The sequence below is a fragment of the Aricia agestis genome, chromosome 4 (assembly GCF_905147365.1).
Source record: "Aricia agestis chromosome 4, ilAriAges1.1, whole genome shotgun sequence".
NCBI lineage: Eukaryota > Metazoa > Arthropoda > Insecta > Lepidoptera > Lycaenidae > Aricia > Aricia agestis.
This window is the reverse complement of record NC_056409.1, coordinates 15,748,136-15,773,870: the sequence shown is the minus strand read 5'-3', so window position 1 is coordinate 15,773,870 and position 25,735 is coordinate 15,748,136. Positions and strand designations below refer to the sequence as shown.

The 25,735-nt window shown below is 35.2% G+C and overlaps 4 protein-coding genes across 5 annotated transcripts; 3 read left to right on the top strand and 1 right to left on the bottom strand.

Moving 5' to 3' along the window:
- The first annotated feature begins 626 nt into the window (after nucleotides 1–626).
- On the top strand, nucleotides 627–10,912 carry LOC121726289 (complex I intermediate-associated protein 30, mitochondrial). Its single transcript, XM_042113579.1, has 5 exons — nucleotides 627–1,157; nucleotides 5,469–5,686; nucleotides 7,111–7,296; nucleotides 8,356–8,500; nucleotides 10,745–10,912. Exons 1-5 carry the CDS (start codon nucleotides 860–862, stop codon nucleotides 10,822–10,824), a joined length of 927 nt encoding a protein of 308 aa, XP_041969513.1. The 5' UTR covers nucleotides 627–859; the 3' UTR covers nucleotides 10,825–10,912.
- LOC121726287 (transforming acidic coiled-coil-containing protein 3-like) lies at nucleotides 2,854–11,195 on the top strand. 2 transcript variants are annotated; one of them, XM_042113575.1, is made up of 3 exons: nucleotides 2,854–4,373; nucleotides 6,513–6,519; nucleotides 11,184–11,195. In XM_042113575.1, exon 1 carries the CDS (start codon nucleotides 2,888–2,890, stop codon nucleotides 4,367–4,369), a length of 1,482 nt encoding a protein of 493 aa, XP_041969509.1. In that variant the 5' UTR covers nucleotides 2,854–2,887; the 3' UTR covers nucleotides 4,370–4,373; nucleotides 6,513–6,519; nucleotides 11,184–11,195. The 2 variants fall into 2 exon arrangements, with proteins under 2 accessions (XP_041969509.1, XP_041969512.1); XM_042113578.1 differs by lacking the exons at nucleotides 6,513–6,519; nucleotides 11,184–11,195 and having other exon boundaries at nucleotides 2,854–3,783; nucleotides 3,964–4,710.
- Nucleotides 11,196–14,755: 3,560 nt separating this feature from the next.
- LOC121725989 (transforming acidic coiled-coil-containing protein 3-like) lies at nucleotides 14,756–17,177 on the top strand. The gene is made up of 2 exons (XM_042113207.1): nucleotides 14,756–15,029; nucleotides 15,157–17,177. The coding sequence occupies exon 2, from the start codon at nucleotides 15,226–15,228 to the stop codon at nucleotides 16,180–16,182; it is 957 nt and encodes a 318-aa protein (XP_041969141.1). The 5' UTR covers nucleotides 14,756–15,029; nucleotides 15,157–15,225; the 3' UTR covers nucleotides 16,183–17,177.
- A 1,905-nt stretch (nucleotides 17,178–19,082) lies between these two features.
- LOC121725985 (probable cardiolipin synthase (CMP-forming)) lies at nucleotides 19,083–25,449 on the bottom strand. Its single transcript, XM_042113203.1, has 5 exons — nucleotides 25,009–25,449; nucleotides 24,794–24,931; nucleotides 24,497–24,712; nucleotides 22,647–22,742; nucleotides 19,083–19,331 (listed from the first exon to the last, which is right to left on the bottom strand). Exons 1-5 carry the CDS (start codon nucleotides 25,417–25,419, stop codon nucleotides 19,179–19,181), a joined length of 1,014 nt encoding a protein of 337 aa, XP_041969137.1. The 5' UTR covers nucleotides 25,420–25,449; the 3' UTR covers nucleotides 19,083–19,178.
- Between the last annotated feature and the right edge of the window lie 286 nt (nucleotides 25,450–25,735).

Here is a 25,735-nt window from a genome sequence, read left to right as displayed (position 1 = left end):
TTATTTTACGAATTCAATTGTATCTAAACACAGTGTTTATGATGTAACTATGTATTCTAGCATTGTTTGTTTAAAAAAATAGACTCATCGAGTTTCTTACGCCGGTTCTTCTCGGTGGGTGGGTCAGCGAACCGGTGGCAGGGACTTTATATTGACCAAAAACAATAAATAATCATATTCGTCAAAATTTTGTTTTTATTTGTTTTATAGTGTCGGATTTTTATGTTTCAAAGACTTTGTTTTTGTGAAAATTGTGTATTGTTATGTGAACTAAACTTAACAAACTCAGTTTTTACAAATTCAAGGTAATTGAAACATAAAAATCTGACAAGGATATCCTATCCCCATAATATCCTAATACACACATGCAAACATAAACGCACACATACACACCTGTAGAGTTTTATCGCCCCAATTTAAGATGGCGCTAGCTGTCGCATCAAATGTCAATTCGTGAGCCGTCAAACTCTTCTAAGACGCTTATCTGTCTACAAATATATACTAGTAATCTGTGTGACATTCTCTTTGGATGGTTTATGGTCAGAATAATGATTGGAAGAATGTCAGAAAACAGCCGTAGTATCTCTTCTTAGTCTGTGAAACAGCTGTTGCCTGTTCGCGATTGTTTCTCGTCAAATTAATTACCAAAATAAGATTAGGGTTAGGAGATAGTTAAGAGCTACGAATACGGAATAATAAAATTATTCGTAGGTTAGGACTTAACTGGTCGAGAACTACTAGTTTTGTTTCAGCTTGGTTTCAGATCCATAAAATGCTTGTTTCAACTTTTTTGTACTAGTATAATATATCAACGATTTATTATTGAATAGTGAAGACTACAAATTGCAATTTTTTTATAATGGTATTGCTTAGAAGCAAACAGTTGTATTTAATTTTCAACTTCAAACAATGTTCACAAAGTATATGCAGGGGCAATAAAAAACTCCTAGATGTGCCTAAGTATACTGTACATAATATAACAGAACGGTATTTATTTTGGGAAAGAGATAGAAAAGGTGGATATAACACTAGCAAAAAATTGGGATTAGTACAAAGTATTAAAGAAGGAATTAAAGAACTTAAATCAGAAATAAAGTTGTTCAGCGAAGAAATGAAGGATTATGCAAAAACTGATCCACTGACTATTGCTCGTCCAGGTAAGTTTATAAAAATATATCATTATTTATTTTATAGTTTTCTGCTTTTATTTACTAATATGTATTTAATGTAACTAAGTTACACTTGAACAAGTCCCAACATTTGTGGATTTTTATCAAAATGTTGTAAGGAAGTATATACTTATATTTAATTTTTTTAAATCCAATACCTTGGACTTAAGAAATTAGAGCTTATGCACAGATCATAGTGTCATGTGCACTTGGAAGAATGTCATACTGATTTAGCATCAACCGACACTCGACAGTTTCAAGCTTATTTATCTGCCAACTCGGAATCGTTGTAATATGTGCACTTCCATACAGCTTCATACTGATCAAGAGCCAAACTAAACTATCGGCCGATAGAAAGTCTGCAGTCTGCAGGGGCACTAAGTGTTATTCTAAATCTAATGTACATGAGGTGGTTAAAGAAAAGTTTCTTCAAAATGTATACAGTAGTTCTTAAGTAAAAAAAAAAGTACTTAACAAACATTAAACCATTCATTATAACCTCCACGTTTATAACTTATAAGTATTAGTGTGATCATGGGCGTACCGAGCGAGGGGCAGCTGCCCCCCCCCCTGGATCATGTTGACATCCCTACTAAGTATATTATCTAGAACTTTCATCTATAAAAATTAAAAATAATAAAAAGTATTTTTGCCATTTGTTTGCAATACAATATTTTTACAACTAAAAATTATTAATTTTTTATTCTTTATAAACACCTAGCTTATAAAAAATCTGATTTGCCCCCCCTGGCCTAGAATCTGTGTAATTTGCCCCCCCCCTGGCCCAGAACCTAAGTAATTTGCCCCCCCCTGGCCCAGAACCTGGGTACGCCCATGAGTGTGATTACTGATTAGAAATTGTAATTAGAAGAAATAAGATTCTGCTTTAATAGGAAACTAGATGACGCCCGCAACTCCTTAGCACCAATTTTTTTTTTTTTTATGAAATAACCACCTGATGGAAAGCAACTTCCGTCGCCCATGGACACTCGCAGCATCAGAAGAGCTGCAAGTGCGTTGCCGACTTTTTAAGAGAGAATAGGGTAATAGGGGAAGGTAGGGAAGGGAAGGGAATAGTTTTGGGTATGGAAGGGAATAGGGTAGGGGTTAGGGGATTGGGCCTCCGGTAAACTCACTCACTCGGCGAAACACAGCGCAAGCGCTGTTTCACACCGGTTTTCTGTGAGAACGTGGTATTTATCCGGTCGGGCCGGCCCATTCGTGCCGAAGCATGGCTCTCCCACGTATAAAATACGTTTATCGCGCGGGAACCGTCTATTTTTCCGGGATAAAAAGAGTCCTATGTCCTTTCTCGGGACTCAAAGTATCTCCATATCAAACAGCAAAATCCGTTGAGCGGTTTGAGCGTGAAGAGACAGACAGACAGATACACTTGTACTTGTAATTATAGATGTCAACAAATTTTTAAAATGCATTATTTTTATGGTCTGTCGAAAACGCCCAAGATGTTCCAGTAAAGCTTTTACTTTAATTGGACTTTTAAATTTTAATAGGTTTATATTTTATTTAACGATTCAGAATAAAGATATAAAAATTATTGTTAAAACGAAAAATGTATAATAAACACACGGTCTCTTTAAACTTTTCACCATAAAAAGAAAAAAATCCCAACTTGACAGCTGAGTGCTGACAGACGTCAAATTTTAAAAAGGACCGTTGGCCTTTGTGTTGGTGTTGTACGTTTTCGTGAAAGTAAAATGTCCAAGAATATCTTGTCTTCGCATGGAAGCACGACGGGATCCGACGATAGCTTTATAACACCTGTTTCCTCGGTGGACGACCTAATGGCATTATCACCGAAGAAGCCCCAAAACTTATTTGAAAACTCGGATGTGACTAGTGACTTCCTTACAGGAATGGAGTTCGATAGTATTTGTGATGTAACTATGCAAGAAATTCCTGTCTATGACGATAATATGCTTATTGATGGAACTAGTTTGGATTATTTGGCGAAATGTGCTGGTTCCAATCGTAACCAACAGTTCGTGGATAGAGGCAAGGAAAGTCTGTTTGTGAAATTCGATCCTTTATATGCAAACCAGAAGCTTTATCAAAATCCAAATCAAAACGATGTGCAAGCAGATTCCCTAGAGTGTGACGTTGGCTATGAGACCGGTAGTTCGACTTCAGCTTTTACTGACACAACGTCTGATACACCAAAGATGTCTGTGTCAAATGGATCTGTACTCTATAAAATATGTGGAAAGGATAAACCAACACAGGTAGTACCTCCTGTTGTTACTAATGAGATGCAAAAGCAGACTGCTATCCCGAAGCCTACTCCTACGCTTATGCGAAGTGTTTCAGCAATATTAACACCCACTCAAGTAACCACAGATAGGTTAATTAGTATATCCGGTAGTACCCCACCTACTGCAGCTCCCAGAAGCCCTAGAAATAAATCATTCAGTTCTCAAGAAGTTGATAGACTTCAATCGCTCAGAATCATACTGCAAAATCAAGATCAAGAAGTACTACAATTGAGACAGGAAAACCGAGCACTGAAATCTTCTTTACAAGAAAATCAACACCAGTTTGATCAATCAAAAGAGGAGTATGAAACAAAACTTAAGAAACTAACTGATGAAAAAGAAAGTTTTCAAGCCAGGGAGAGTGACTTACTGCAGCAAGTCAAGGATAAAACGATTAGCAATAAACAGATGTGCCTCGTTATGGAAGAATATGAAAAAACAATATCTATTCTGATAGCAGACCAAGAAAAAGAGAAACTAGTCACTCAAGAAACTATAAATAACCTTATAATGGAGAGGGATGATGCACTCAAACATCTTACAAGTATGGAAAGCTCTTTTAATGATTTGTTGGCGAAGTATGAGAAATGTAAAAGTTTTGTAATTGAAGCTAAAGAACGAGAGAAAATATTGGAGAATAAAATTGCTGAATATGAGGTTGGAATGCAGAAATATGATGATTTGTATAACAATCTCAAAAAAGTCACAGCAGAAAAATTAGACAAAGCAAATGAGACATTGGACAACTTGAAGAAGAGCCACAATGTGGAAATTATGAAACTGAATGCTACAATTAAGAAACACGAGGTTTTAATATCTTCCTTACAAGCACATGAAGCTTCAATATCATCTCTATTAGCTCAGAAAACTAGAGATAATGAGGAGCTGACAAGAATATGTGATCAGTTAATAAATGAAGTGCGCTAAAATTGTTTTAAAATGTTTTACTACAATAAATAATAGGATATAGTATTTTATGACCATGAAAATGAATAACAATGATGGTTGACCTTTTTTTGAATCCTTGACAAATGCTAATTATTTTATTGTCATTTTTAGGGCCATGTGTCTGAGACATCTTACTCGAAAATTCTTAACAATGAGTAACATATTTATATTAATAATACCTTAATTTGTACAAATTCTTGAACTTTGTTAATGCTTTTTTTGTGTTTCTTTAATAAATTGAACTATGTTTCTGTTATCTTTTCCTTTAACTTGTAGTTATTCCGATAACTTTTAGCCTTAAATTAATAATATTAGCCTCTTTATGGTGCTTTTGAATCTGTTTGTTTAAAATTTTAGTTTGTAATAATTTCAATATGGTCTAGATTATGTTGTAATATTTAGTTTTATGAGTAAGTATTTGGTTATTTTACAACATTTTGTGATATTAAAGTGTAAAAGTAATCATTGTTGTTTAGTTATTATTTTTTTCAAAATAATATCTGTAAGTATACTTACTAATTAAATTTTCCTATACAATGTTGCTTGAATGTAGTATATTATAGTCAAACTTTTTTACTCATATATTTTTAGTAACTAGTTTTTTATTTCATGATATAATAGTAACACTCAGGATTCATGCTCACAACATGGACAGACATACAACATACCATAAACATACAATACAAACTTTGGCATACCTTTATATCTGGGATTGAACATAGGCGAAAGGAAATCGCAGGCAATAGTAACTATATTTGATACATCAGGAATAAACAGTCAGTCAAGAACAAACAGTCAAGTGACTGGTACGGTGCACTTCTACTCTCTAGGAACTGTGGCCACTTGTACAATTTACAGCCAATGACTGATGTCAATGTAAGATGCATCGTGTTAGCGACTATAAAGACTAAATATCATATTATTTAGTTGTAAATCGCTAGTATGATGAAGTCCCTTAGCATCATTATCCTATCACTGGCCACCGACTCTACATCGCTGTACCAAAAATAATCTAATCCCAGCATATTTGTTTACTTCTATGTTTGCCATTTTATATGATTAGTATTCATTTTTTCAGGCGAAACAGATATATTATGGTGTTTTAATGAGCCTAAAGTCTTGGATAAATTTGTCACCACTTGCGACAGTGACCACAATCAGGGATACAGTTCGTGTGGTTTCAACATGAGTCCTGCTGGGCGGGGTCTTTTTCATGGTTACCTCGACACCAGAGTTCCTAAGGATGGACGGATAAAGAAGGCAGGATATTGTGCTATACGCTCCAAGAGAGTCAGGGTAAGTAAATGATAAAATAAAATAAATCGGCCAAGTGCAAGTCGGACTCGCGCACCAAGGGTTCTGTACCATTATAGATCAAAATTAGGCCAAAATTGTATTTTTTGCCCCCTTAATTTTTTTAATCAATTTTAAAATTATTATTTAATAATAAAGTACACATATAATTATTAAGGAATTTGAAAAAAAATCAAGTACCTACCCGTTGTCATTATTGATATACTTAGAGCAAAAAAGGCCAAAAAAATCACGTTTGTTGTATGAGCGCCCCCCTTAAATATTAATTTTATTTTGATTTTAGTATTTGTTGTTATAGCGGCAACAGATATACATAATCTGTGAAAATTTCAACTCTCTAGCTATTACCGTTCTTGAGTTACAGCCTGGAGACAGACAGACAGACAACGAAGTCTTAGGCTGGTATAAATAGTCAGCACTCAAGATGCATCTCGGTCTCAAGACACGGTTCAGGCTCTGTGATTGGTTGACTGTCAAAATTTTGACCAATCAGTGAGACCGGGTCGCATCTTCAGTACTGACTATTCATACCAGCCTTAGTAAGGGGATATTAGATTATCATATACAATGTGTCCCGACACCGGTGTCCGATCCTTTAATGTCATGATCTATGGCATATTTTATCGACAAATTGGCTCTAAATTTTTTTCTCTCTCTCACGGTTGTAAAATGGCAGCCATTTTAATTTTTCTCGGGCTTTCACACTAATCTGACCAGTACTTCACATGTAATAATAATAATACTCCCCACACCGGTTTCGGTGACGGTGGCCGGTTTCATTGAAACCAGACCAGGTATGCAGGAGTACTTTTATAGTGCCCAAGTGTGTGCGCAGTACACAAGAGCACTCTCTATTCCTTTACTCTCATAACCCAGTGGGACGGAAGACCGACACGACTGGCGAGAGATCCGGCGCAGGACCGACTTTTTACATGCCCATCCGACGCATGGATCATCTTATTAGAAAAATTTTTTTTTTCAAAAGTTGGAGAAAAAAATTTTGAACTCATGTTGTATGGCTTATATTAGTGATAAATTGGCTTTCAAATTAATTTTTTCTCCAACTTTAAAAAAAAAATTCTCTGGCTTCATACTAATCTGACCACCTCATCATAAGAATATCGTTATAACTTCTAAACTGTCTGACTTAAAACATTGAAGTAAAAGAATTTTAGAAGATGAAAAGTTTCTCTATCTTTTAAAAATAAAAAAGAACCAGTTTAATGTGCTAGGTTTTTTACAAAAAGCCATTAATAAAAAATACACAATTTTTTTTTCTTAAACTTTTTAGCTATCAAATGAGACCTTTTTTATCTTCATAGGATATTTACTCCTTATGTTAGGTTACATGATACATTTAACAGCTTCTATTGTATGTTTATCAATAATACGTTGTTTGATTTCAGAAATCTTTTAAAAGGGAATCCACCTATAACTGGCATTTGTATAACACTTTAGTGTTAAAAGTGCGGGGTGATGGCAGATCATACTTACTCAACTTGTCCTGTGAAGGCTACTACGACATAACATGGAACGACATCTACCATTACGTCCTTTACACGAGGGGTGGGCCATATTGGCAAATTGCTAAGGTGAGATAATAAATAAGAATCTGTATACCTAGTTTAATCTAAATCGGTTCAGATATATAAAAAAAAAATAGACAGACAGACAGACACACTTTCGCATTTATAATATTAGTATGGGCAAAAGTCGAGAGGCTACACTGCTCCAATTGATCCTCCCACTATTCCTTCCAAGAAACACCGCTGCGGCGCGGCGTGGCAACGTCTGCAACAGAGTTTTATTAAGACTTATTCGAATTTAACGTTTCGCTACCGTTTCTATCTTTTGTCAGAATGTCGTCTCATACGATTATGACATCCACCAGGGGTAAGACGACTTGTAGTCACACCCCTCGTGGATGAGTGGATGGATCGCCCCAGATGGAAAGCTTATTAGTTATTATACATTATTGGCTATTTATTGCACACGCCCAATTCTTAACTTCCTAGTATGATCTGCACCGTGCATGATTATTGATTACATAAACATTAAACAAGCTTGAGGCTTAACTACTTGGCGAAATACAAGGCAAAAAGCCAAGCACTACTTTACAACGATTTTCTGTGAGGCCGTAGTATCGCTTCGTTCTGAAGCACAACCCACTAAGTCTCAACTCTTCGTCAAAATAAATAACTTAACTCTCGTATGAATAAGATAGATTAATAGTTATGAATAAGTATAAGGAACTAGACGTTTCGCGCGGCTTCGCCCGCGTAAATTAGATATTTCACAGAAAAATCAGTCCACAAAAAAACCTATGATCCTTCACGTGGTCTATTTCCTATGATCCAAATAACAGAAAAAATGCTCTAGTACTTCGTGATAGATAAGCCCTTTCAAATAATTTCCCCCGTTTTTCCACATTTTCCTCTATTTCTTCGCTCCTATTAGTCTTAGCATGATAAAATATAGCCTATAGCCTTCCTCGATAAATGGACTATCTAACACTGAAAGAATTTTTCAAATCGGACCAGTACTTCCTGAGATTAGAGCGTTCAAACAAACAAATTAACAAACTCTTCCGCTTTATAATATTAGTATAGATAAAAGATACTCATTATTAATTTATTACAAATTTGTTTCAGATTCCATTTTCGAAATTTATACTGGGATCAAAAGGGCGCGTGCAAGATAAACAAAACAGAATACGGCTGGATAAGGTTACTCACTTCGGTATATCTTGTGGCGATAAAATCGATGGTGTATTTAATTTAGAAATCGAATATGTTGGTAGGTTGTTTATTGTTATATCACATTGTTGAAATAATATATTTATATTTTACTAGCTGTTGCCCGCGACTTCGTCCGCGTTAGTATAGTAGATCACTATATAGTATACTAGCTGTTGCCCGCGACTTCGTCCGCGTGGACTTCAGTTTATAGCGCGCGATGTCAACAAAATTTGTGTCAAAAGCTTTTATAAAAAAAAACCCTGGTACCCCTTAAATCAAAACAGCTGTGCAGTGTGCACATAATATTTCATTTTTTTTAAATTAAACTTTATATATTATGCCAAATTTTAAAGCTTATTTAGCCCCCTTAACTTTACCCATAAACTATTTATCATTGATAGGTTTAAGGTTACGTCACTGTATAATGTATATTATAATATTAAGTACTGACTTATTAAATAACGTAGAAAAGAAATAACAATCGAAAAAAAATCGGAACTCGAAGGTATGATGATACCACCTCTTATAGAAAGATGTTAGTCAAGCGTTAGCGCGATGTAAAAGACGCACGGCGCCATCTAGTATGAATTTTTGGAACTAACTTAATTTGAACAAATTTTCGTATTTTCACCCCCTTACAACCTTTTTTTCCAGTAAAAAAGTAGCCTATGTCCTTTCTCAGGCTTTAGACTATCTGTATACAAAATTTCATTACAATCGGTTCGGTAGTTTTGGCGTGAAAGCGAGACAGACAGACAGACAGACAGACAGAGATACTTTCGCATTTATAATATTAGTATAGATAGATAGAGTCCCAAGTATTATTTATTGTACAAAAATATTCAATGTACAGCATTGACTTTCCTACCATTTTATTATATTATATAGATGTTCCGCGCGGCTTCGCTTGCGTAATTTAGGAATTTCACGCGACCGTAGATTTTTCCGCAAAAAAATAGCCTATGTCCCTTAACGTGGTCTATTCTTCATGTTTGCCAAATAACATAGAAATCTTAAGATAATAAGCAATTTCATATAATTTCCCCCGTTTTTTCCACATTTTCCTCTATTTCTTCGCTCCTATTAGTCGTAGAATAATAAAATATAACCTATGGCCTTTCTCGATAACTAGGATATCTAACACTGAAAGAATATTTCAAATTGGACCTGTAGTTCCTGAGATTAGCGCGTTCAAATAAGCCCTTTCAAATAATTTCCCCCCGTTTTTCCGACACTTCCCTCTATTTCTTCACTTTTATTAGTCTTAGCGTAATATAATATAGCCTATAACCTTTCTCAACAAATGGGTTATCTAAAACTGAAAGATTTTTTTTAATCGGACCAGTAGTTCCTGAGATTAGCGCGTTCAAATAAGCCCTTTCATATAATTTCCCCCGTTTTTTTCACATATTCCACTATTTCTTCGCTGCTATTAGTTGTAGCGTGATCAAATATAGCTTGTAGCCTTTCTCGATCAATGGGCTATCTAACACTGAAATAATTTTTCAAATCGGACCAGTAGTTCCTGAGATTAGCGCGTTCAAATAAGCCCTTTCAAATAATTTTCCCCCGTTTTTTCCACATTTTCCTCTATTTCTTCGTTTCTATTAGTCTAAGCATAATAAAATATAGCCTATAGCCTTCCTCGATAAATGGGATATCTAACACAGAAAGAATTTTTCAAATTGGACCAGTAGTTCCTGAGATTAGCGCGTTCAAACAAACAAACTAACAAACTCTGCAAAATTATAATATTAGTATAGATAATAACATAGATATTAACCGAAAAACGACGAAAGTCAGAGAAATAAGATAGCTTTAGCTTATGATGTAGGTTATTAATTTCATGGAAATAAATAAAAGTTTTATTTGTACTCTGTTTCAATTTATTTTGATCTAAATGTAAACAAAACTCAGTATAGGCAAGAAATGACGAAATGAGAATTGGAATGAATGAGAATTACAATTCGTATTTCGTATACGTATTTCTCTGACTCTCGCGCTCGGTTTTATAGGGCCCTAGCACACGACGACTTTTGGTAACGAATGACGATGCTACCGCACTTAAGCTGACGCGCGACGCATCGCTATTTTACTAGCGCTTATTAGTCACGTTTGCAACACGCTACTGTAGTAGTACACTCCTACTAATATATATTCTGTGGAAATGGCAGAGTGTAGCGACGCACCGGATACAAAAAAGAAGGTTGTTAGCCTGTATTTTTGTGCTGTTGCTGAATTGCCTTTTTGAGCGCGAAAAGAGGTTGGTGGTTTAATTTAAAGATGTATTTTTTCTTTTAAGGTTTGGAGATTGATCCGACACATGATGAAGATTTTGCCTATGAAATGTACAAAACAGACAGATATATAGTCGGAGTTTAAAGCTTGTTTGTTTTAATGGATTGTAAGTACTTAGGTATTGAATAGCGCAGTTAATGAAATAAATAAAAATAAAAAGCTTTGAAAATTACTGTCTAGTAATTTATTATAATTTATAAGTATAGTAGAGTTACTTATGTCAGCCACAGAAGCGCAGCATGCCTTTGTGGGGCTCCGTATAAAAATTTGTTTGGGGACCCTAATAAAAGGGAGGCCTTTTTAGGATTCCATACCCAAAGGATAAGAACGGGACCCTATTTGTAAGACTATTATCTACTAAGACTTAGATGTCTGTCTTGTCTGTCTCCAGGCTGCATCTCCATAAACACGATACGGTAGCTAGACTTCTGATATTTTCACAGGTTGTGTTACATATATCTGTTTCCGCTATAACAACAAAATATCCTAAAAACAAAATAAAAGGGAACTCCTATACATCAAACGTGATTTTTTGTAATTTTTTGCTCGTAGTCAATGAAAACAGGTAGACACTTGAAATATTCACAAAATACTTTAAGTACGGTATTAGGTCCTTACTGCTTAGTCCTTACTTATGAAATTGGCGTTTTGTTGAACAGGCCACTTTAATCTCAAATATCTCCTCTTTGGTTATAAGTTATAATTTATAAGAATTCCAAATTCAAATTTAAGTAGGTATAGTGGTATATAAGTACTTAAAGCGTTTTCCGCATCTGAACTGCGCCGGCCGCCGGAGCAGGGTGGGCCGACAGGATACAGAATCATCCGAAGTTTAAATTGACCCGTCGATCGTGGAAAAACGTCACCGTACATGGGGCTTGATGTATTGTGGAAGCGGATCCATCGCAAACCGCTTCAGAGTTAGCAGCAGGCTGCAGGCTTCGGTGTAAGTGATAAAACTGCTTTAATCCACTTAAAGCAAATTGGGAAGATAAAAAAACTTGAAAGGTTACCTCATGAATTGGGTGAAGAAAACAAGAAAACATGCGCCGACTGCTGCGTAAGCGCTCTTACAGACGAACGGCACGTGTCGGCGGCACGTGTCGGCGGCAGTCGGCGGCACGTGTCGGCGGCAGTCGGCGGCACGTGTCGGCGGCAGTCGACGGACGGCAGTTGACGGCACGTGTCGGCGGCAGTTGACGGCAGTCGACGGCAACCGACGGCAGTCGTTGACAGTTTATGACGCTTGCAAGGGGCCTACCACGACCTTTCCTAAAACGATCATGTTTCCAGAACACTTTATTGTAAGATTACAATAACATTACCGTACTCACTTTTTAAATATAATTTTCCAAAAAATCAGTAAAAAATGCAAAACATTGTTAAATCCGCTGTGAAATATCAACTTTTTTAAGATCGCTAGCTTGACGTTCAAGGAATTATTGCTTCTCTGTCAAACGGTGTCGCTTATTAGAGGTGGTGGTAGGCCCCCAGTTGTGACGTACCGCCTAAAGGTAAGCGGCCACAGGTCGGTATCATACGCAACGGACGTCTCGCATCAAACGGATAACTTTTTCACAGTACGTCCGCTGAATTGGCAGCGTACGGATTACCGACTAGCCTAGTAAATGAATGCTCAAAACGGGTGTGGATGGAAAAGACGAAATCAGAAATTTTTACTTAGGAACTTTGTTTGGACTAATTTGAAGATAAACATACTGGCTAGTCGGTAATCCGTATGCTGCCGATACAGTGGACGTACTGTGATGCGAGACGTTTGCGTACGATACCGACCTGTGGACGCTTACCTTTATGCGCTACGTCACAACTGCAAGCGTGATGAACTGTCGACGGCTGCCGTCGACTGCCGCCGACACGTGCCGCCGACTGCCGTTGACTGCCGCCGACTCATGCCGTCGTCTGCCGTCGACTGCCGCCGACGCGTGCCGCCAACACGTGCCGTTCGTCTGTAAGCGCTCTTACATTGAGCAACCGACACAATAATGAAGGGATTTTAATGAGGGGGAATCGGATCATTACTTGTGATGAAAAATGCATCCTTTACGATAATCGGAAGTGTTCGTCGCAATGGCTGTCCCCTGGAGAATTAGCCAAATCCTGCCCTAAGCAAAAATTGACTCAGAAAACGTTACTTATGAGTGTTTGACTACTTTGAGGACTAGTGCCGGTGTCGATTACTACAGCTTTGTAAAATCTGGCCAAACGATAACGGCAGATATCTATTGTCAGCAACTGCAAACAATGATGGAAGAACTAGCTGCTAAACAACCAAGGCTGGTTAATCGACAATCGACAACGCTAGAGCCTAGACCACACACTGCACAACAGACGGCCGCAAAACTGGAGGAGCTGTAATTGGAATGTCCGGCGACGTCCACCGTACTCCCCGGACCTTGCTCCAACAGATTATCATTTTTTTTTTCGAAATTTGCATAACTTCCTACAAGGAAAAAAATTCAACTCTGATGTGGCAGTCCAAACCGCATTCAAAGAATTTATTATATTTTTTATTACTTAGGTATATTCTACGAATAATAAAAACTACCTACTTATATTCAAAGAATTTATTATATATGTTACGCTCAAAGACCGAAAACGCTCAGTGAGCGTGTGAAAAAATGGCTCAGAACGCGTTGTGGTATTAGTGAAACGGCCACGACGCGAAATTCTTCAAAGTTCTGGTAATCACAGAAATACCACAAAGCGAATATCGTGTCGTGGCTGACGTGCTATTCGACCACAACGCGTTGTGGTAATCGAGAAAAGCCATGACGCGTTCTGAGCATTTAAAAACAGCCACGACGCGAATCCGTGTTGTGGCCCTAATGAAAACGGCCACGACGCGTTCTGAAACCAGGTTAGTTACTCAGGACTCAGGAGTAATTTTATAGCGCCCAAGTGTGTGCGCAATACACAGTTACGCAGAAGTAATTTTATAGTGCCCACGTGTGTGCGCGTGTAAAAGTCGGTCCTGCACCTGATTCTCCGGACTCTCGCCAGCACTCCATTGGGTTATGAGAGTAAAGAATAGTGCTCTTGTATATTGCGCACATACTTGGGCACTATAACATAACTGCTGCGTAACAACCAGAGTGCTCTTGTGTATTGCACACACACTTGGGCACTATGAAATGACTTCTGCTCAACTGGCCTGGTTTCATCGAAACCAGAGTGCTCTTGTGTATTGCGAACACACTTGGGCGCTATAAAATTATTCCTGAGTAACTAACCTGGTTTCAGAACGCATCGTGGCCGTTTTCATTAGGGCCACAACACGGATTCGCGACGTGGCTGTTTTTAAATGCTCAGAACGCGTCATGGCTTTTCTCGATTACCACAACGCGTTGTGGTCGAATAGCACGTCAGCCACGACACGAACTACTCCAGAGATATGCGAACACAAACATAAAAACATACATACTTACATCCATAAATACCTACACTTTTGAAGTATTTTGGCACATTTGTTCAGACGCTGATATACGAAAATTAGGCAGTTCTGGAATGTTACATACATACGCGTCGAAATATATTTTTATAAAGTCAGTTAAGTAAAATCAACGCCGTTTTCAACGCCGTTGGGCATTAAACGTTGACCGTTCAAAGCCACCCACTTTAACGCGTTAAAATTATCGCAATAATTGTCGCGTTGTTGGGCATTGGCGTTAAACGTTAGTGTGGCCCGAACATAAGTATAATGATTAGTGCGTCAAGAAAGTCATGAGAGGCGGGAAAATTTTCTAAACGTAATCACGCTTAAAAGGTGTATTTTTTTCTTTGTATTTTCACAGAAAACGCTTATTACATTTAAAATATTTGTCATCTTGCACATTTTTATCTCGAATTAATAAAGTTCACTTATTTTTTAGTTCATTTAAATAATTTCCCGCGTATCCTCAGCCTAATGGCAAAACATTAAAGTTTAAGAACATAATATAAAAAAAACACGATGTCATCTATCCATCGACAATTTGATGGACATTTGACAGTCGATTGTCGACCATAAATTACAGTGGAATTTTCATGGAATTTTCGTAATTTATATATAAAAAACCCAATAAATTGAGATTAAAAAGTATCTAGCGAAATAAAGTTACTTTGGGAATTGGGAAATGTGATACGAGAAAGTAATACTCCGCAAAAAGTGCAATATTTTGAAGTGACTTCATGTAACAAACCCAATACTGCGAGATTCGTAATTCCCTGCGTGGGATGTTTACGAATTGTTGGTCAATTTTGTGATCGCTAAATGCTTTTTTCAAGCTACAGTAAGTTATTTAGTTTTGGTAATTTATTGCATTAGCATTGAATTTGTTATTATGTTAAACATATGGATGTGATGACTAACGTATTCGTCCTTGACGTTTATTAATTATGTTGTTCTTTCCATTTCAGGATAATGTGTCTTAACTTTACCAACAAATATAAATTTTGAAAAAGTAAAACGATAAGATTACACGTACCATGTCCGGTACAGAGCAAAATATTGTAAACACTTTACAACAATTATCTGTTCAACCTAACAGTAGTCACACAGACAAACCTACGCAAGTAGTTACGCCCGCCGTCAATCGAACTCAGTCTACTAAAGTAACTCCTGTCAAGGTTAACCCTGTCTCACCTGCTATAGCAACAATAGACAGACTCCTCAGCTTGGGTGCGACACCTCCACCTCCACCGGTGATACCGAAATCCGCCGACATGGATCCTCACACGCTGGACCAGTTAAGAGCTGTTAAAGAAATGTTAACAGCACAAGAAGAGGAAGCTCAGAGCTTGAGAGATCTCAATCAGGAGTTGAGAGACCGCTTGGAAGAATGTGAAAATAAAATAAAGAAATTGTCCGAGCAGAATGAGGAGTACTCTGAAAAAGAAAAAACCCTTTCACAGCGTGTAGCTGAGAAAGTAAAAAATAATAAGCAGATGAGTGTCGTGATGGAGGAATATGAGAGAACAATATCGTCTCTTATAGGAGAAAGGGAGACTGAGGGAAAAAGATGGGCTGAAGAAAGAGCTACATTATTAAGAGAAAGAGACGAAGCGGCTGCACATTTGGCATCAATGGAACATGCCTTTAATGATGTTCACACTAAGTATGAAAGATGCAAGGTTATCATTCAAGGTTACAAGAGCAACGAGGAGACTCTAAAGAGAACAGTCGAAGAGAACAATGATGCAATTCAAAAACTTGAAGCAAGATATGAAACACTACGACAGCACGCCATGCAGCAGTTGAATAAAGCAAATGCTGAACTAGACACTGTCAAGAAAACTCATCAAGCAGAAATATTGAAGCTTAATGCTATGCTTAAGAAGAGTGAAGTACATGCATCATCATTACAAGAATCTCTGGCTCAAAAGATTAAAGATAATGAGGAACTCACAGCCATATGCGATGAGCTGATTAACAAAGTAGGTTAGTAAGCATTAGGAGTATTATTATTTACGAGTAATCATATACATTAAATTATCATACTCATTAAATTTATTCTTGCTTAAGAAGAATTTAATATATTATGTAGCAATTAAAATTACTTCATCAAATTCTGTTACCAGTTTTGAAAATGAAAAATATAACATTATTATATTATACACTTACTCCCTTACTAATAGAAAGATATACACATACCACCTTACTATTAAAAATGTTTACTCATGCTATGAAATATTTTGTCCTTGTCTGGTTAGGAAAGCCACTCGTCAGACAAGGAACAGAAGTTGTATAGTTTATTTAATGTACAACATTTTTGTTTAATCAAGGGGATGTGGAATGTGGATACAGATAATGTAGTTAAACATATACATATATACCTTAGGAGTGACTCTTCTAAATTTTCAAAAAATGACAAATACTATGAAGCTAAAATGTCTGTGTATGAACTTTATATTAGTGAGTGGGTTAATATTTTGTGCAATCTTAAACATCTGGTTTTGTAATTATTGTTTATCAATGTTTAGCTTTAAGTCTTTTTACATGATGACATTGTTTTTGGTTAATTTTTAATACAAATTGTATTTCCAAATGCCTAAAATAGGTGCTTTTTGAATATTATTATTATTATGTAATAAGGCTTTGTGCACACAGAGGCTAAATGTGGTTGGCTAGTTCTAAGCCACTTTTGATTGGTGAATTCTTTTATATTTTGAACAGTAATGCATAATTTTTTAAATTTGAACTTATTTACTAGTGTCATAGGAAACCTTTTTTAAGAATAATTATAACACAATACTTATTATTACTAATAAAAATTACTGGGTATAAATAAGGTCAGATAAAGTGAGGTTACCTTATTTTTTGACCTTTTGTATGGTGCCAGATATTAGTATGTAAAATGAAAATTGTGTAAGCTTTATGGTACAATTGTGGTATAATAATGTAGTCTTCTTTAATTTAAAAATTAAATAATAGGCAAAACTAAGTTTTTTTTGACTTGAAATATATTTTGTAGCCCAATAGGTGCAACATGCAAATATAATATTTATGAAAATTTTGCTATTAAAATGTTAAAAATATATAAAAGAAGGGCCACTGCAAGGTTAATATTTTATAAAATATTGTTTTTTACGAAAATTACAAATTAAAAGTAACAACACCAATTAGCATTCAGTGACGTCACACATGCTATGACTTTTTGAGAGGTACGATCAGGTGGGGCCATTGTCAATAATTATTGTAAAACAGTAGTGACGTCATACAGACCATAATATATCCGTTTTGGCACGAAAATTTAAATTGACAATTTTAAACCGCCTTTTTTGCAGTAAATTCCAGTGTTTTAATTTTTTTAATATACTTGTGGTCTATTCTACATGGAGTTCTTTAAAATAAACACAAAAATAAAAATATCGCATCTTCCCTATTGGAAGTCCCAGCTGCAACAATACAATCATTTTAAAATTTTGTTTTTAGGGTTCCTTACCCAAAGGGTAAAAACGGGACCCTATTACTAAGACTTCGTTGGCTGTCCGTCTGTCTGTCTCCAGGCTGTATCTCAAGAACCGCTATAGCTAGACTTCTAAAATTTTCACAGATTATGTATATCTGTTGCCGCTATAACAACAAATACTGAAAGAAAATAAAATTAATATTTAAGGGGGGCTCCCAATCTCCCATACAGCAAACGTGATTTTTTCGGCCTTTTTCGCTTTATATCAATAATGGCAAGAAATAGGCACTTGAATTTTTCACACATTCTTTTGTTATATGTGTACCTTAATATTTAATAATAATATTAAAATAAAAATTTAAGGGGGGCTCCCAAATCCCAATTCCCATACAAAAACACAATTTTTAGCCTATTTTTGCTCTGTATCGGTACGGAACCCTTCGTGCGCGAGTCACTTGGCCGATTTTTATTTAGGACAGGTTGTGTTGCAATTCGAGTCCAAATAAATTTAATAAAAATAATATAAAATAAGTAATTAGTTATCTTCTACTTCGAAAGCAAATGTTTATTTACATATTCTAATTAATATAATTAAGTAGTATGATTGCTGCCATAATTTAATACAATAATACTACAAATGGATATAAAAATGTGATTTCAATAACAGCACTTAATATTAGTTTGTAATGATTTTAAATTTTAAACATCACTAAACAATATAATACGTGTGTATCATAATAATACTACAAATTACTGCTAGAGCCAAAAAGAATAGGATTTTCTAAAGAATAAACCAAAATGTTCCTATCATATTAGAATTTCCATCAATTTTGGATAAACCAGAATGTTCTTTTTTTCAAAAATATTTATTAAAGCATGTTTAGTCAAGCATCTGTGTGCCTTTAGAAAACATTTCACCATCCACTAGATCCATTATGTATTAATAGTTACGATGCAACTCCCAAGAGATTAGTAGCAAATGTAAGTTAAGAAAGCATTAACTTTAGAACTTTATAATTAAACTTATGAATGAAGAAACTGCTTTACTAATATCCACCACCATGTCATGATATTACTAACAAACGCTTATTTTTATTATGAAATATACTTATTGGAAAATAACACAAATATACTAAGAGAATCAAATAAAGACATTCCAGATATTAAAAATATAAAGAACTTATAGCAATATCTACAGAAGACTAAATAAACAAGTGTTAACTTTAGTAACTGTCGCTAATGTAAACTGCCCCTAGAATGCCCTGATGATTCCAATGTCCATTGTCAGTATAATAATAATTATAATTTAATTGAGTTTGTCATATTCTTTTATAATTTTGTACTTTATGTCATATTTTTATAGTAATATATACTTAATATGCATATTATACCATTGTTTCATTGTATTTATTATTTTTCGAAATAAAACTCCGCTTTCTGCAACAACATCATTTAATAAATTCATTCAATAAACTCAGGTAGAAAAAATTACAATTCTATAGGTAGGTACATTATTTACAGTCTAAAAAATTATAACTTTTTCTTTAATAATTTATAGGTGTCTTTACTTATTACATAACTTAAAGCAGATACAATGGTGGATGCAGCTGTTACACCAAATAGAACTTGGAGAGCAGGATGGTCCACATACCCAAAAACAGGTGATGCCAATGCTGTTCCCACCTGAAAATGTAAATTTAAAATTATAATATGCTAGCTCAACATTTGCATTTTAATAGAACATTGTTTAAAAACTAATATTAAGTAAAAAAGTTCTACCTACTAAAATCTGCTTAAGCTGATTGCACATTTGACAGCACAGTACGCGTCGAACTCACCGCATAGTACCATCAGAGAAGTTGATTCCTAGGCAGATGGGGACGACGATGACCTACGTAGTAGCCCGATTCGACCAAACTTGAAGTTACACGAGTATAACTATCATGAGAATAATTTTACTCCTTTAATTTACTCTAGGGTATTATCGTTCGCATTTTACCAAGTTACTCAAAGAGTATGAAATAAAATATCAATTATAGTTCACAATGACACCGACCGTGACAGTTGAACCCTGTTGTGCAACTATTCTCAGTTTAATATTTACTCCACCAAAATAGCCCGTGTAAATATTTACTCCCGAGTAATTACCTTATTCTTGGATTAGAAGTTGGAAAAACGCAAAACCAGCTTACTCTTAGGTTAGCAGACAGTTATACTCGAGTAAAATTTTACTCCAGTTTGGTCGAATCCACCCTAGTCGCGTTAAGCAGTGAGCACACTGAGACTGATGGAAGCGGATGCGCGTATCGCACACTGTGTCGGGGCGCAGCGGATTTCTTCTTCCATAAAAATTGTATGGAGGCGGATTTTTGCGATGAGCCCCGGCACGCTGAGCCCCGGCACGGCCCGTCTCAATGTGCTCACTCCTTTAGAGCGCTTACAGACGAACGGCACGTGTCGGCGGCAGTCGACTGCAGACGACGGCACGTGTCACCGCAGCCGTCGACAGATTATCATGCTTGCAGTTGTGACGTCTCGCATCAAACGGATATTTTTTTTTTACAGTACGTCCACTGTATCGGCAGCGTACGGATTACCGACTAGCCAGTATGGTTATCTTCAAATTAGTCCAAAGTCCAAACCAAACAAAACTCTTAAGTCAAAATTTCTGCTTTTCCATCCACACCCCCATTTTGAGCATTCATTTACTTACTATAGCTAGTCGGTAATCCGTACGCTGCCGATTCAGAGGACGTACTGTGAAAAAATTATCCGTTTGATGCGAGACGTCCGTTGCGTACGATACCGACCTCTGGACGCTAACCTTTAGACAGTACGTCACAACTGGGGGCCTACCACCACCTCTACTTAGGGGGGTATTACATTATCATTTATATTGGATCATTTATAGGATCCAATATATATGATCATTTGATCATAATATCTGCATATTACATTATCATATTTCATTGATCCTATTTTACGTCATATGCGGTTTCAATAGATTTGTCAAAGACAAATCGAATAATAATTCGATTTGTCTTTTGACAAATCGAATTCTCTGAGATCTAGTAACCCTGACGTCAATATCTGTCAGCGTTAGCGCTCTCCATTGGCTATTGAAACCACATATGACGTAAAATAGTATCAATGAAATATGATAATCATATATATTGGATCCTATATATGATCATAGAAATGATCCAATATAAATGATAGTGTAATACCCCCCTAAGCGACACCGTTTGACAGTTAAAGCAATATTACTTTAACGTCAAGCTAGCGATCTTAAAAAAGTTGATATTTCACAGCGGATTTAACAATGTTTTGCATTTTTTACTGTTTTTTAGTAAAATTATATTTAAAAAGTGAGTATGGTAATGTTATTGTAATCTTACAACAAAGTATTCTGGAAACATGATAGTTTTAGGAAAGGTCGTAGTAGGCCCCATGCAAGCGTCATAAACTGTCTAACGGCTGCCGTCGACTGCCGCCGACACGTGCCGCCCACACGTGCCGTTCGTCTGTAGACTGTAAGAACTAAGAAGCCTGCCCACCAAATGATGTTGGTCTGTCAACTGCCTAGGAATCAATTTCCTCGATGTCGATGGTACAAGTAATGCGGAGGAGTGACATCATTTCATACAACGAATTCTATATTGTGACGCGTATGTTGCTGACAAATGTGACATGTGCGATCACCAATTAGGACCAAGAAATTTCCAACAATTTATGATACCTCTCATTTTTAAGTACATCAATCAGTTTAGGTTCTGAATTTTATTCTAATCAAAGCTTATTGCCATGCTGTTTAAATATTAATAACCCAAAATTGACGATTTTATAATTCATTTTTATACTTGAAAATAGGCGAATTGTTTCATTTTCTAAAATTAGATACTACATTATATTACCAAGAATTCGACCTGAGCAAAAACACGATATCTTAAAATTTTCTCGACAGAAAAAAATCACAAAGATGCATCTAATTTTTACAAATTTTTCATATATTGCCATAACCGTGCATTGAAGAAAGTTAATATTTTAACACATTGTATAAAATTCTATCATTGAGAAACTGACCTAGCGGATTTTTAATCCTTCGATCGTGGATTCTTGGAAATCTATTGTTATTCTATTGTCTCGCTCACCGGTGAGCTTATGGGGCTTGATGGGTTAAAATGTTGTATATTTATCGAGTTATTGAGAAAAAACTAATTTGGCGATGAACTCGTGTCGTCCTTTTTCACCTGGCTTAAGAAAGACGGGCGTGAGTGTGAAGAGAGGATTTTTTGGCTCTTAAGTCCACATATTATGTTATTGAATAATTTTGTCTTGTCAGCTGTTTTTGTTGAATCTATACTAATATTATAAATGCGAAAGTATTTCTGTCTGTCTGTCTGTCTCGCTTTCACGCCAAAAGTACCGAACCGATTGTAATGAATTTTTGTATACAGATATTCTAAAGCTTGAGAAAGGACATAGGCAACTTTTTTACTGAAAAAAAGGGTTCTTCTACATCGCGCTGACGCTTGCTTAAAAGTCTTTCTATAAGAGGTGGTATCATCTTACATTTAAGTTTCGATTTTTTTCGATTGTTATATCTATTCTACGGTATTAAATAACTCAGTACTTTATCTGTGCAGTGACGTAACCTTAAACCTATATTGATAGGTTTAAGATAAATAGTTTATGGGTAAAGTTGTGTGATTGGGGGACTAAACAAGCTTTAAAATTTGGCATAAAATATAAAGTTTAATATAAAAAAATGAAATACTTATTGTGTGCACACTGCACAGCTGTATTGATTTAATTATATAATGATTGACCAGGGTTTTTTTATAAAAGCTTTTGACACTAATTTTGTTGAGATCGCGCGCTATATATAAGAATTGCTCGTTTAAAGATATAAGATTTGTTTATTGTCAATAAATATATTGTAAACATTGTCAATAATAATAATGTTTCATTACTGTGAGTATAGGACTAAAACATTACCAGTATTAGTTGCACAGCAGTGTTGACTTTACTTATAAATGTTGGAGCAAGCTGTGCAGTTGCATGAGTTACATCAAAGTATCGACTTATGGTTTTCTGTAATAACAAACAAAAATAATTATACACAAATGTATTTAAAAGTACAAGTAACATGGAAGGTAGTCGCTGAATAGAAATAAGTAATAGGCTACTTGACCTAATTTTTTTCTTCATGCTAATCGCTTCTTAATCATTCATTTTCACAATAAAAACTAATGGAAACCCATTAAAATGTTGATTGAAAAATATGCCTTATATATGGCGCCGAAAACACTGTCCGCCATAGTGTGACGTCAATCGTCATACGTTTTGTATTTTAAACTCTTTTTATTGAGCATTTTTTAACCTTTAACGTCACGGGCGGGGTCTATGCAGACCCCACGCGCTGTTTTTTGACGGTATTTTTTAAAATTGGCAAGTTACGATCGCACGTTTTCGGCTAATCTCAATGCAACGCGAGGTCTTTCAGCGAGTAAAAGTACTCCGCTCCTCTGCTAAGAGAAGTTAAATTTTTGCTTATGCGGGGATACCTGCAGACCCCACCCGTGATTTAACGTATATACTTACTATTTTCACATTGGTTATGTGTTTACTTGTTTGTTTTTTGAATTGGCTTTGTATAAATGGAAAAATTTGTTGCCGACTAAAAGAAAATCAAATTGCACAAATCATATTATACAATTTTAATGACTCTGAAAGTTTTTGAAAACATTTTAGAAGAGTTAGAGGTAACTAGACCTAGTGCACCAAAAATGAAGCGAAGATGCTATTATTGCTCCAGAACTAATTGTTATTATCCGTAAGCCTTGCTGTAAAACTATTCACAAGCCTTATTCAGTAAAATAATTTATTACTTACCTTGCCTACTCATGAAATAATTTTAGTTTAGGGTAGTACTTTTCAAGGATTGTCAATTTTTTTTTCTTAATGTTAAGTGTTACTTTTTTACTTATTTCCAAGTCTTATTTTATTAGAAAAAAATAATAAGTTAGTTAGAAGTAGACATTTTTGTTGAATTTTAGTACATTAAACACATGCCCGAAAAATACCTTGCACGAAATTGGTTAGTTCACAAAAATGTTCTTTACTGTCTAAATAATGGTTAGTTTATTATTTATAAATGCTTTTCATAAATAAAATAATATCTTTTCTTATAGAGTTCTAAAATTATTAAACAAATCTGAATATATATGTATATTTATATTTGGGTACTTCTAGACCCCACGTGTGACGGAATGTTACCCAAAACAATGCATGTACTTAAAGGTTAATGTGCTAAATGTACGAGTCTAAAAGTGCCCAAAAATTATAAAATAATTAAATAAGAAATTAGAAATCATTTGTAATGTTGAAAACTTTTGGATAAGAGTTTTGGCAATTTCATTTCCCGTCTACAATAAATGGAGATAATATATAAAACTGATGTTTTATTTGAATTATTCAAGAAAATATATTTTAGAAATCTTTCTAGGCTTATTCTTATTGTTTATGTACAAATAAACTTACATATAACGACCGCGATAAATAAAAGATATTAAATTAGGAGTCTGATGACGTCACATCCAAATCAGAAGTACCGCAAACGCATTTTCGTCAGTACAAATCCTATTTTCATAAAATCATATTTTCAAATTGACTTTATTTATCAATCATAAGTTTTTATTTGATGATAAGGGTGAAATACGGTTTCCTATTAATAATATATTTCCAGGCCAAGTTCTACTAGAAATATGCATTTGTTGAATGGAATTGAATAAAGGTCAAGTAGCCTATTATTTAAAGTTGAAATAATAACTAGGCTTTGAACTTACTGGTGGAGGTAAACTAATATATCTGATGACAAAGCCGGCAGTAACTAGTGCCGCATCTCTGGCAATTATCAGTAAAGTCAATGGTAGAGGAATAAGGTTTTGCCAGGTCAAGCTTATAAATAGGGTCGCAATCAAAACCTTGTCTGCCATTGGATCAAGAAAAGATCCCATCTTTGAAGCTTGTCCTTTCCAAGTTCTTGCTATCCAACCATCCAACTGTAAAAAGTCAGAAAATTACCTTTTACATACTCAATAGCTTACAACTCAAAAAGGACAGAAAAATGTTTAAAATCTTACCAAGTCTGTAACACCAGCACAAATTAATATACCTAGTGCCAAGTTGTAATTATCCTGTAATATAACATAGCCAAGATATGGTGACAACACAATCCTAGTCACACATAATATATTCGGCACAGTAAAAACATTTTCCCTCTGAAAATAACATTATGCACTCAATAATGTTAGTTTTTTTTTTTGGTTAACATTAAACTTATTTTCTTTAAAATTACCTCAACCACCTCCTCAAATTTCTCTTTAACTTTAGCCTTAGTTTCTAAGATATCCTTGATTAGAAAATCTTTTTTTGTTTTCAACTTCTGTTCTGTAATTTCTTTCTGGTTTTTTATGTCGCGAACCAACTCAGCACCTTTCAGACGTAGCTTTTGTTCCGTATCCTTGATTTTTTCCTTTTTATGTTCGTATGCATCTTTAAACGCCTCCGCTTTCTTTTCTATGCTAATGAAAGATTTTCTGTTATCTGATGAGTAAAAACATGACACTGAAGCAATATCAAATGGAGTTCTTGATTTTAGCCAGTTAATAACAATATTTTGTACGGAAAAACTATTAGAAAAACCATTTTGCTTATTGTTAACAAGAAGTTTTATTTGAGATATAAATGGTATTGATTTATATCTCATAATTAAACAAAATAATAAAATTTTAAGAAAAATGAAACTTTTGCATTTACAATTTTGACTTTTGAGCACAGATTACTAGTACCTAATAATTTTGAGTTTTGACTTTTGACACCAAAGAGAATTTGACACTTTTGAGTTTGACAGCTATGGCCTACGATCTGACGACCCAATGATTAAGGAAACAGGTAGTTTACGGTACTGAATTAAAAAAAAAATACTGTCAACGTCAAGTGTCCACAATAGTAATGAGTAATCTGTGGTGTCCACTGTTGACAGTTGACTGTTATTGTTGGTGTTGGAAATTTTTTATTGTTTG

Coding starts and splice junctions, on each gene's coding strand:
- LOC121725985 (XM_042113203.1), bottom strand. CDS start 25,419: ATGAGATATAAATCAATACCATTTATATCTCAAATAAAACTTCTTGTT. Junction 24,932..25,008: donor AATTTGAGGAGGTGGTTGAG/GTAATTTTAAAG, acceptor TGTTATTTTCAG/AGGGAAAATGTTTTTACTGT. Junction 19,332..22,646: donor CTGCTGTGCAACTAATACTG/GTAATGTTTTAG, acceptor TTACATTTTCAG/GTGGGAACAGCATTGGCATC.
- LOC121726287 (XM_042113575.1), top strand. CDS start 2,888: ATGTCCAAGAATATCTTGTCTTCGCATGGAAGCACGACGGGATCCGAC.
- LOC121726289 (XM_042113579.1), top strand. CDS start 860: ATGGTATTGCTTAGAAGCAAACAGTTGTATTTAATTTTCAACTTCAAA. Junction 1,158..5,468: donor ACTGACTATTGCTCGTCCAG/GTAAGTTTATAA, acceptor TCATTTTTTCAG/GCGAAACAGATATATTATGG. Junction 8,501..10,744: donor TTTAGAAATCGAATATGTTG/GTAGGTTGTTTA, acceptor TTTTCTTTTAAG/GTTTGGAGATTGATCCGACA.
- LOC121725989 (XM_042113207.1), top strand. CDS start 15,226: ATGTCCGGTACAGAGCAAAATATTGTAAACACTTTACAACAATTATCT.